At 31.5% G+C, this 12,971-nt stretch overlaps 1 protein-coding gene, 1 non-coding gene and 1 pseudogene across 2 annotated transcripts; all 3 read left to right on the forward strand.

Moving 5' to 3' along the window:
* The first annotated feature begins 1,742 nt into the window (after window positions 1–1,742).
* On the forward strand, window positions 1,743–1,861 carry LOC117120432. Its single transcript, XR_004447347.1, has one exon. It is a non-coding gene; the product is annotated as a U5 spliceosomal RNA (small nuclear RNA).
* Window positions 1,862–2,680: 819 nt separating this feature from the next.
* On the forward strand, window positions 2,681–2,789 carry LOC117120429 (annotated as a pseudogene).
* A 6,792-nt stretch (window positions 2,790–9,581) lies between these two features.
* On the forward strand, window positions 9,582–12,917 carry LOC117120410 (uncharacterized protein C4orf45 homolog; the record flags this gene model as incomplete). The annotated part of the gene is given in 4 exon segments (XM_033265456.1): window positions 9,582–9,805; window positions 11,101–11,159; window positions 11,446–11,913; window positions 12,453–12,917. Coding segments are annotated over 3 exon segments (740 nt in total), but the record flags the coding sequence as incomplete, so codon positions are not given.
* Window positions 12,918–12,971: the final 54 nt, after the last annotated feature.

Here is a 12,971-nt window from a genome sequence, read left to right on the forward strand (position 1 = left end):
GGAGTACACAATCTGTGGGCTCTAGAAACTAAACTACGAATCCAGGAGATCTTATGGTTCCATGGAGCAAAGCTATCATAATGGACATATTGACCTGTATGTGTATTTTTACGATATATACTCATACTCCCTACACTGTTGTTAAATTCTAAATCCAGAAAGTGTCCTGTGTCACTGTTTTCAAATGATTCAAAAGTAAAATTTATCTGTTTATGAAAAGCATTGAAGTAGCTTAGAATTTGCGGGAAATCATTGGGCTTAGCTAATACTAGCGTGTCGTCAACAAAACGAGTATAAAACTTAATAGTACCTGATTCAATAAGTTTAGGAACAATAGACTCTTCTAGTTCAGTCATTAAAATATTAGCTAAAACTGGGCCAAGAGGCGAACCCATTGAGACACCATCAGTTTGTTTATAAAATTCATTATTACATGTAAATACAGTTTTAGTACAGCAATCTCTAAGTAGCTTCCTTAGCGAATTTTTCTTAAGGTTAGAAGATATCAGTTTCTTATTGTAAACTCTATGAAGAATTATATTAATTACCTTAGTAAGGGGAACATTTGTAAACAGAGATTCAACATCAAAAGATACAAAACGGTAACCTAAATTATATAAATTGTTTGGTATAGCTTTAATGCGGTCAGCAGCATCAAAAGAATCTTTAAGGACAAAGTCATTAATCGTTAGAGGGCCTAATAAGTTTGATAAGTACTTAGCTACTGAATAATAACAAGTACCGGTCGTGTCAATAATAGGTCTTAGGGGTGGAATATTATCAAAATCTTTATGTAATTTAGGTAGTCCATGGGCTCTAGCAGGCATGGTTGATACTGGACGAATTTCTTTGTATTCAGTTTCAGTTAGTTCATTTCTATTAAATAGTGTCCGGAGGTAAGCTTGTAAGGAGTCAAGCTGCGTAGTTAATGAACGTTTAGATAGTTTCTTAAACTTAGTTGAATCAGAGAACAAGTTTGTCATGATTTATAGATGTGATATAATCAGTTTTTCTTCATTATCGCAACACCATTTCCTTTATCAGGTTTAAGAATTACATACTTATTACGTAAGATTTTTAAAGTATTAATACGTTTTAAAAGTAATGTGTTATGTGTTATTTATTTTTCCACACACCGTTGCTGGCTTGTACGTACTTTTTCAGATATATTGAGAGTTTTTTTTCATGTCTTTATGGGCGCTTCATTTAACGACCGAATATTAAAGTAAATAAAAAAATATAAGATAAATAAATTATAGTAAAGGATATAGCATGTACAGTACATGAACATATGGTTAAGTGTAACTGAAGCAATTCATAAATAAATGAAATGGGCAAATAAATTCCTTTCCCTACAGTAGATAGGAAAGGAACTTGCATTGTAACAAATAGAGCTATAGTAAATATAAAGATTTTAATTACTTAATTATTACTTAGGAAAGTATAATACATACTCCAAGTATTGAAATACACGCCATCGTGTTGAGATTCAATATTTCGACATTAATTATGTCATCATCAGGAATCATCTTATCTGAGATTAATCAGTGGACCTTTCGGTAATTATTACTTCACAGCTATTATTAGAACAGTACAACTTTTAAAACTTTTTTACACTTTTTATTGTTTATATCTACCTGTTGGGTTTAAAGTCATGTTTTAGTTATTGCGTTTTATAAATATTTAACACCTACCCGTTGCGGTGACCAATGTTATATAATACTGTCCTCGTGCCTTCAGCGTTACTCTGGTTTCTCTGCATCACGCATAAATCTTTCGCCTTTTACTAAAGATTTCCGTGCAGAGGAACGCCCATTGAGTTGAAACCTAATTTTTCTCAGCCCTTGAAGAAATCAAGGGTCGTTATGAAATAAAAGTAATGTCGTATGTTTATTTCCACGCTTCCTTGTCTAGGTCGTACAGACTTTTCCATATATTTTGGCAGTTCATTTTTTGTAACTGTTCATGGGCGCTTCATTGAATGACCGAGTAATTAAGTACCGTACATAAAAATATATAAGATAAATAAAATATGGAAATTGTTATATAGCGTGATGAACATATGGTTAAGTGTAACTGAAGAAATGTATAAATAAATGAAACGGACAAATGAATAATAAAAACAAATTAAAGGAAAAAGGTAAAAAAATTAATAAGTGAGTATAGGCCTATAACTAATTAATTAAACTGTGTTCCATCAAATTATTTAAATCCCAATATTAATAGCATAGGCATTTACAGTGAATGACTAGTTTATTTTGTATGAAATTTTTCATTTGTGTTGATCCAAATTATACAAATTATATTTGGATCCAAATGAATTTATTTCAAGACTAGTTTATATTTTTTTTAAAGTAAACAAACACAAGCTGTTTGTAAAGTGGGCCTATATATTATGAATTTCGCATTTTATATGCCCCTACAGTAGATAGGAAAGGAACTTGCATTGTAACTCATAGAGCTATAGTTAAATATAAAGATTTTAATTACTTACAGTAATTATTACTTCACAGCTTTAATTAGAACAGTACAACATTTTAAACTTTTTTTTACACTTTTATTGTTAATATCTAGCTGTTGGGTTTAAAGCCATGTTTTAGTTTTTGCGTTTTATAAATATTTAACACCTACCCGTTACGGTGACCAATGTTATTATAATACTGTCCTCGTGCCTTCAACGTTACCCTGGTTCCTCTGCATCACTCATAAGTGTTTCACATTTTACTAAAGACTTCCGTGCAGAGGAATCAAGGGTGGTTATGAAATGGAAGTAATGATTTATTATTATTGACTGCATGGTACGTACTGCTGTCCAAACATTTTGAGATTTTTTTTTTTTCTTATTTTTGTTTGAATATATTTATGGGCGCTTCATTTATCGACCGAATATACTGTAAGTAAATAAAAATGTATAAGATAAAATAAAATATAGAAATGGACATAGCGTAGGCCCTAATTGTATTGTAATAAACATTCAATAGGTAATGCACAATAGTTTTTAGATTTAATTACTATCACAACTATTATTATAATACAACTTTTTAAAACTTCTTTTACACTTTACATTTTTGCGTTAATTGTGTGTGTATAATGTACGTATGTATACAAACCGATTGATATTATTTCTATAGGTTGAGATGTATATGTTCATGCATACAATAATGTGTATGCATGCACACATGTGCGGACAGATAGACCATCTCTATGGATAGACCCATTTATATTCAGTATTTCTCTTGCTTTTGCTAGATTTAGTTAAGACCGTTTTCTTCAACTTTTTGTTTAATCTTTATGATCGCACCACAGTTGTGAGTGCCATTCTTACAAAGAAGTAGTGTCATCAAATCAATAAATTAAAGCTCATTCGTTTGGTGGTCCGTGTTTGGTTCCCTTTCATGGCGCTTATTCATCAAGAGGCCTGAAGTCAATTGCAGAAGCTTTTTAGGCATGAATGCCTATGAGACCTGCACAATTTTTCGCTAGTTGTTTACATTAGGCCTATATAGAGACATTAGACTGAAAGTATTAAGACAAAGTCGAATATAAATTTAGCAAAACAAAACACATTTATTAAAAAGTTACTTAAACCATCCTTAAACTAATGAGCATTGTGAAACAAATTTATAAAAACTTAGAAGATAAAACTCAAATAAATTGGAGGTTATATTATTATTGAATTACGTTTATATTATTATTACTAATTAAATCGGCCTATGTTTATTAAAGTTTATTAGTTATTGGCCCTACATTATTAATTTAAGTATTATTTACGGTACGGTAAATCTTAAAAACAAAAACTCACGGTAACTCAGGATCTAAATATTGCAACACAGGGAGCTACAAACACCTCCATGCTTGCTGCCAGTCTCCAATCATCTCCCTTATCAAAAGTTGATTCTAAAACAATGCCGACTGTCGCTGACATCTATGACTCAGTTCAGTTTTTTTTTTTTTTTTTTTTTTTTGTTCTTTTTTTTTTATTTTTATTGTCACACACTTTTACAACAGTGGCACACACTAAGGGCAAATAGAAAAAAATATTAGATTATCACTTCCGCCCCCGTAAAAAATTCGGGAAATATTGATGCGGGAATAATTTTTTTTTTTTTTGCAGCATCAATTATTTCAACAGCGTAAAAATAACAATGCAATCAAAAAACTTTTTTTTTTTTAAGAGTGATAATCTAATAATTTTGTGTATGTGCCCTAAACAGTGGTGCGTCCAAACTTACTTAATCAAATAGCAATAAATGTGAACAAAAGTAAAGATTGAAAACGCAAAGGTAAACAGAAATCAGGGAATTAAACAAAAAAGTAAAAAAGAAAAGAAAAACATCCAGAAATACAAAATTCAAATCTTAAAAAATCTTAATCTTAATGGTAAAAAAAGAGGGCAAAAGTTGTACAAAGGTTAAACGTACTGCATTTCAGTAAAAGCAAGTAAGAAATCAACAAAAATATAACCGTGAAACAGAATAAAAATAAAGTTAAATACCAAACATAGAGAAAACAGTACTTGAATTACTATGAGCAAATAATTAAGACACTAAAGTAGTATTTTTAAAAAAATTAACAAAAAATCAAAATCAAGATAAAGTAAAAATATCCTAATAATATGTAATATAAGTGTCAAGCCTCAGGAGTTACAGTACTGTATTTTTTGTTTTTTGTTTAATGAGGTGTATGGTATGTGAAATATAGTCTTATAAATGAATACATGAACATATTGTAAGTGAAGAAATGCATAAATAAATGAAACAGACAAATAAATGAACAAAAACAATAATATGCCTCTCTTATACACATCTGACCTTTCGGTAATTATTACTTCACAGCTATTATTAGAACAGTACAACTTTTAAAACTTTTTTACACTTTTTATTGTTTATATCTACCTGTTGGGTTTAAAGTCATGTTTTAGTTATTGCGTTTTATAAATATTTAACACCTACCCGTTGCGGTGACCAATGTTATATAATGCTGTCCTCGCGCCTTCAGTTTGAAGTCTCCGAAACAAATTTTCAGCTACCCTGTGCAAATATGAATGAAGTAAATTACCAATTCTGTTTATCAAAATGTAGCAAGTAGACCTACAAGTTACATGACTATATAATAATAATAATAATTTATTAGGAACTACACTTTTCAATCAGTGGCACACTTCTCAATGAAGGTGCGTCCAAAACAAAATGTACAGTAAAGTTCACAAAAAAGACTTATGCTAAGAAAAAGACAATTCAAATTTTCAAAAGGGACATTAAGGAAAAGTAAAAAAAAAAAAAAAATGTTCAGCCATATAAAATTAAAAGCAATCTTAAACTAAAAAAAAAACTTAAGGCAAAATAAAGTGATGCAAACAATCACATGAACACTATACAAACGTACATGAAATACACATACAGTACATAAGTACATATATATCCATACACAACTGTATACCCAGTCACATGACTGTACCGTACTCACAATTATAAACATAAAGACATACAGTACATACTGAACTCTATACTATACTACACCACTTATCACACAAGAAGCACACATATCAGGCCAGATAACACAGAAGCATATAAAAGTAAATCAAAAGTCATAAAGTAATACAGGACTAAAATCAAAAACGTTCGTTTTCTTTTTTGATCTCATTTCTCTTTTTCCATGCCCTTGTAGCATACCTTTTACAAAATTTGTCAAATTTTTCTTCAATTTCTTTTGGAAGATTTAGTGAAAAAGAGCCAAGTACATACATTAACTTCTGATCGGTTGTTGAATTTATAAATTGGTTCCAAACAGGCCTATTTGTATTTACTACTTCATGTTCAAGCTTTGCTAGTTCTTCCAATCTGATGTTATGGAGGGAAGGACATCAAAAAAAAGAAAATGTCTAATATCTTCAATTGAATAAGAGCTACAAATAGAACAAATGCCATCATTATTATCGGACCAACTTGAGATTCGTTTTTGTAATGGTAAAGTATTGGAGCGTAATCTAAATTTTATGCAAGCACCCTCAAAATCTGTAGTTTCAAGTAAATATTTTTCTAGGTAAGGGCTTTCCTTAATAATTGAGTAACCTGAAAGGAAAGATTTTTTATCAAGATTACTTCTCCAATCAGTACAAGCTTGTTCTTTAAGTTTATTCAAAATGAAGTTGGTCCAATTTCCGATGAGATGGAATCAATGGTATCACATATTAATTTAAATAAATTTACTGATTCACATTTTGAGAAAACATTGGAAACACATTTAAGAAATTTAAAACGGAAATTATCAAAGTTACTATCCATGTGTAATAAAGCCTTAAGTAAAAGTTTTGGCCACCGATGTGATTCCATATGTATAATGCGATGAAAATATTTTATGCATTATATATCTATACCTAGCTAACTATTAAGTTAATCTTTTTTAAAGAATTTCCTGTAAGTTAAAAAACTTGTTTCGGAGGCTTCAAACACTTGTTAACACCATAGTTTCTGTTGCTTTTAGTTTTAAAGTTAGGAATATTTTTGAAATTTCATGCTATATGTTTGGTTTTGATCTACTAAAATTACAGGAATGAATTTTAAGTTCTGGGTGGTTTGTTTTACTGGTATACAAGTAACTAGTAATACGGATTTCCATTATTCAGAAACCTAATTAGTATTTATTGTTTTCTAACTCTTGACACTGCAAGAATAATTTATCAAATAATATTACACACATACTTTGTTTAGGCTTGAAAACAATTCAAGATATAAACCATCTACATTTAAGTGAAATTTCTCAATACATTGACAAATTATTATGAACTTTTAAATGATTTTCTGAATGGTTTCGGAGGCTTCCATTTTATGTTAACAACATGTATTGTTTTAATAATAAAACACCTATTCACCAACCCCTTATATTGTAATTTGACAGACCATGCAAATCAGAATGTCTTGCAGTAAAATCACAAATCCTTGACAAACAAGCAGTTTACAGCACCCCTCTCATTCAAAATATACACCCTAATACTATTCTATGTTATTATTTATATAATTTTCAGTACAATTCAAAGCCGCTATACTTTTTTGTACTGTACTTTCTTCCTTTTTTTCCTACAATAATTAATGATGTAGTACTAACATTATATTTATAATAACTCGCGAAAGTCGCCTTTCATGAAGTTCATGAGGCTGTGAGAACTGGTGTGGGTCAAGATATTTGCCGGAGAGGTCGACGAGAAAGAAAAAAAGGGCACTCTTGTATAAATGACAGAATTTTAAATGATGTGACGAACCGTCTTCCGTCTTGTCACCCTTCCACTGTTTGAGAGACTTGAAAGCCAAAAATAATATTAGACTAGCCTGAAAATTATTCTCATAAATGAATAATCCCCCACCCCCCGAAAAAAAAATTTAAAAACTGCTGGCTATTTACCAATATCTGTATTAGTATAATTATATACAGAAAGTACTCTGACATATAACCTAGGCAACCCTTCCTAAAAAGGTACACTTTCTTCATCAAAAGGCTTTTACGAATGAAATGACCTGTTTGAAGCACAAACTCCTAGACTAAATCCAGTACCGTTGCGATTTTTAATTGTACGGGAAATCTATTTGTATTGCATATTGGACATTTATAAATTTGCAATTGCAATTTGCAATTTTACTAAAAATAATAAAAGATTATATATTATTGCATGATACATTTTGCAAGTTCAGGGATGTAGTTATGGGGAGGGGAGAGGGGGTGAAGTCACCCAGCCTTGAAGTTTTCCATCCAGTCTAAACCTAATTTCATGGCTCTCCACCCACACTTAACTAACCTACACTTCCATTCTTAAAATTCGCTCTTATTAGAGATGGGGTATGCATAAAAACCAGTTGGAGGGCCGAAACCTAGCTTTAATGTTTCAAGTGTGCTTCCGAAAACCTTCATGCACTGCTTTTATGCCATTTGATTCTCAGTTTTAATATTAATTTTTAGAGGTGATCGGGGCGTAAAAAACAAGGGGTTTTCTATCACTTTGCCCAACTGTGATTTAGAGTTTCCCACCCACCTTTTTCTTTTGAATGTTAAAATGTCTATCACCCACCCTATAGTTTTCTACAGCAACAACCTTGTAGTTGGTTTAGTTCGGGAATAATTGTTAAGTTTGGTATTAGACAGTATTTAAGTATAACTAAATAGTACTGTATGTTAACAGGTTTGAAGTCTCCGAAACATGTGCCATTATTAACTTGAAACCTCTAAAACATTTTCATGAGCTTCAACTTTGATACAACAAATCAGTTTAATTTAAATGCATTTTAAATTTTACTCTTACTATATATTCAGTATATACACTCAGTATGGGATGTTGCTATCCCTAATGTTAACTACTAAACATAAGACAGGACGCATTGGTAAGCGTACTTTGTTGACGTTGTAAACAATGTAATAACAATTTGCAAACATTATGTTAAATAAATTACATTTAGACTTTTTATTAATAATGCAGTTTGGTTTTTTTTTGTTTTGTCTGAAAAAAATAGCTTATATCATATGTTAACATGTTGGAATCCTCCAAAACCTATGTTATTGTTAACTGAAGTCTCCGAAACATGTTATTCTGAAAATTACATCTTTGGTATAACAAATGCAATTTCTTTGAAATTTGCATTGGTACAGTAAGTAACCCTAACTAAAGGTTATCTGTACACTATGTTTTACTTCACATTCCCTTTTGCAATAGGTAATGAACTTTAAAAAATGTTATCTTAGTATAAATTGTTCATGTTATGTGAGGAATTACATAAAAATATTGAAAGACCAATTTAGTTTGACAAAGAAAACATTTTTTTCTATGAACTACATTATAATAACAATTGAAAAATGGTAATTAAAATGTTTTTGCTCTGCACATGATTTCAGTTGAGCAATGCAAATCAAATGTAGTTTTTCCTCAAAGTGATCATATTTATCAGGTTTAGCATAGCTTTAGTCAAGTTTTTAATGTAGATTAAGCTGCAAAATGACATTTTTAAAATAATTTGGACATTTCTACATTTGATTTTTGTAGAAATTTATATGGAAATCTATTTTGAAATTTTGACTCCTGTTGGAAAAAGTTACCCTTTACTGTGAAAATGACCGTGTATATATATATATATATATATATATAGATTAAAAGGCAAAATACTGGAAAACAACAATGCTGTGGGAAACAATGGCTGGATCTCAGTAGAGATACAAAAATGATAAGCAGCAGCTAAAAAGTAATTCAAATTCGAATACACATATGTGTATATATATATGTGTATATATATATGTGTATATATACACATATACACATATATAAAAATAAATTTCTAGATTTAGAGTAATAAAGTACATCTCTTTGGAGATCTCATCTTGAGTTTAAGATGAGGTGTCTGGTTTTGAATCCTGGTTGGGGCAATTTTTTTTTCGCACTCGCAGATTTCTCTTTACTGTACCATGCTACCTATCAAAATTGAGTGGTTTTGTTATATGACATAACAGACTTAAGTAACTTCCATGTCATTAATCATTATTATAAATTATTATAAAATGAATAATTATTCATGAATAATTTTCATTTTCATGACTGCTTATAGGCCCGGATGGAATAGGTGACTACAAAGTTGGTGTAGTGACAGATGATCGGTTTGTTGGCATTGGGACGATGTCTGCGGAGGGCACAAGTGAACTTAAGTACATTACAAGAGCATCTCCTCAGACACCTCATCCCAGACCCAAGACAAGGTGGGTTGGAGAAATTGGATGGCTGATTCCACCATTTAAAGACTTCAGAGCTGTATCAACTCGTCACCAAATCAAGGTACAGTAATAATAAATAATGATGACACTGGAACAACGGGCTTTTCTTCAAAGCTCCGCCCCTTGGATATTGTTGGCAAGGCCCCACAAAACGACAGTGTTAAAACCATAGAGCTATTAAACAACTAGAGTGCTGACAAGATGGCGAAGCAATGCAGAGTTATGTATGTGCACCATCCAAGATGGCCATCGTAGTAAAGCGCCACCTTCAGGCTTAGTATACATATTACCATAAATAAGCCCTCTGACTGACTATTATTTCATTAATGGTAAGTAATTTATTAGATAATGGTAATAACAAATTATTAAACTATCGTAGCCAAAACGAGGCCAAGTGGAGCATCTTATCCAAAAATAAAGTACCAAGGAATGAAAATCAAAATCGTTTACATTACACCCATACACCGCAACGCTTGAGTTTCAAACATACGGGTAACTAGCTGTACTGAACTTTCTGTGTAAATTGAGAGCGCAATTGCAAATGATGGTGCTTAGGCAAAATTTGATTGGCTAAATCTGTGACAGCCATTTTGGATGCTGCACACACACAGCTCTGCGTATTTCGAACATCGAATACATTGCAGTTAATGCTCTTGTATTCTTATTACAGTATATCTCTATGGTTAAAACATATGTGAATATACGTGTTTGTGGGATAACATGTGTGCTTGTTGGACACTATGCATGTATTCCTGGCACTGTTTTCATTGGTCAGTTGTTAAGTTTGCTATAGACCTGCCAAGTGTCCCGCATTCAACATGTACTGTAATTCACACAAAAAATTGCTGTCCCACCCGCATTTGTAAAATGTACGTAAAAGTTATGCATTTTTCTACTATCATGCAGGATCATTAGGCGTACTATTCACTATTTAACATCTTTTCACTATTTAATTTTTTTTTTTCCATCATTACATTTGTGCGTAATAGCGCTCTGATTATAGGGTGCTATATTAAAAACCTATTATTATAGAATATAATTTGTAGTCTACAAAATAAATGTACTAAATAAAACAGATTGCCTTACTGTAATTTCATACATTGCTTTTATGCCCCATCCCCGCACAAGTTCTATGTTTAAAAATGATTTTTCATGATTATATGCAGCTCCATTTCCTGTGCCCCATAGAGACTAGAGCATCATTCCCTACTCTAATTGACAAGTTAATTATTTGTTGCTGGATGTGAAATATATAATTCAATATATAAATAAATAAAAACTGATATTTGCCTAAAATAAATGTATTTAAATGGCCTTATATTTTTCTTGACTACATAATTGCTGTTTGTCTTGTAGAATGGAGAGTTCCGAAGAGCGAACGAGAACAGACATACACATTTATACCAGAACCCCTGGTAGGTCTAAAAATTTACTATTCACATTTACAATTTGCAATAATTAATTTTTTTTATTCATTCTTTTAACATGGTTCTAGAAAACTAATAGAAATCATAAATTAAAACTCAAGGCCAGCTTTCTCTGAAAATATTAAGAATAAAATTGATACTTTTCACTGTCTATTAAATGTTTGATCTGATGATACCAGTGCTAATTGCACAAAAACAAATCGCTAACTGTACAAGAACCAATATACATGCAACAGATAATAATAGATTATTTTTGTGTTGTTTTTTCATGTAGGTATCCCGGGCCAAATGATGTAGAGTACTCCTCTATGTATCGATTCACAGGACGAAATTTCATTCCTGCAGAGGAGAAATCTCAACGGTGGAAATTTCCGGCTGCATCAACTGGACTAATCTCATCTGCATACACTGCTGCAAGGAGCGTTAGTATCCCGCTACCAAGAGAACAACCAAAATCGGCCTCATATTGTTCCAGAAACCATGACGGCCAGTTACCATCAATGTATAATAGTCCACATAGGTATAGGAAGAATGCAGACAGCAGGCGACGGTCACAGACATCATTTAGCGACCGTGGCTCAGATCTAAATTCTCAAAGTGAATCGTATACTCGATATAATCAACACTCTTTGTCCAACCAGTCCTTTAACAACAACAATGCATCTCAACGTAATGGGTATAAGAAGGTCAGCAGATTGCCGACAGCAACAAGTATTACGATTCAATCTTGACTGTAATTTTGGTGAGTCAATAGTTCTTCACAGGTTCTAATACTGTATTTCAAAATAGATAAATGATTAACCTCAATGTATATGCTTTATAATTGGGTAATAATTTCTTATTCATGTAGCTTTTGTGATTGTATTTTATTGGAACCAAATAAATTCAAATCAAATCAGTTATTATTACTTAATATATATTCAGATATATTAGTGGCAGATTCAAGGAAGGGGGACAGCCAGCCTTCTCCACCACCCTAAATTTTTCAAAATTATACAAAAAATAAATTAAATTAAGTCTGAGAGTGCCATTTCTAACGATCTTGAGGTGCCATAATTATATTTTTTTTTTACCTCAGCACCAACCATGGTGGGGCTGGGATGGTCTAGACCCTACATCTGTGAAAGTCTCTCCCTGGACCACCTCTATTTCAAAGTTATGAAACTGCCACTCTATACAGCATTAAATCTTTTTATATTGGTACAAATGATGAGTGTACAGTACATCATTGGCTTTTAGAATACCTTCCAACAAAATATTTTTTATGCTTTTTCTTCGTAGACGTTGAGCTTGAAATCAAGGCGTGATGCACATTGACGACGCACAGCAAATGTTAGGTGCTAGATTATAAATAGGCAGGATTATCAATTGATTATTATACAAGGATTATCAAATAAATTAATCATGTTATCAATTACATTATTGAATCTCATAATTATTTTGATTTCATGTTTAGGAATTCAACACAGGTTTAGTTTTATCTATTCTTTTGCTTATGTTATTGATCAGGGTAGATTTAGCTCAATCTTGACCCATGAAAATAACTAATTGTGGCAAAGACAAGCCAAACCAGTCACTGGTCGCAAAAATGTTCTGTTATTAATACATAGTTAACTGAAAGATAAGAGCTATAAAATGGTAAAAGAGTCATTTAAATCCAACATTTAAACATACGACTGCTTAAAAACCATATTTGAAATATTGGCCTTCAAAGTTTATGATTTTGGGCATTTCGAAGGCAGAAACCATCCCCAAATTGTTAAAAATTGTTGTTTCAACATTAAACAATAGGAAAATAAC

Source organism: Anneissia japonica, unplaced genomic scaffold, assembly GCF_011630105.1.
Source record: "Anneissia japonica isolate Jap-2015-1 unplaced genomic scaffold, ASM1163010v1 scaffold287953_len805160_cov178, whole genome shotgun sequence".
Lineage (NCBI taxonomy): Eukaryota > Metazoa > Echinodermata > Crinoidea > Comatulida > Comatulidae > Anneissia > Anneissia japonica.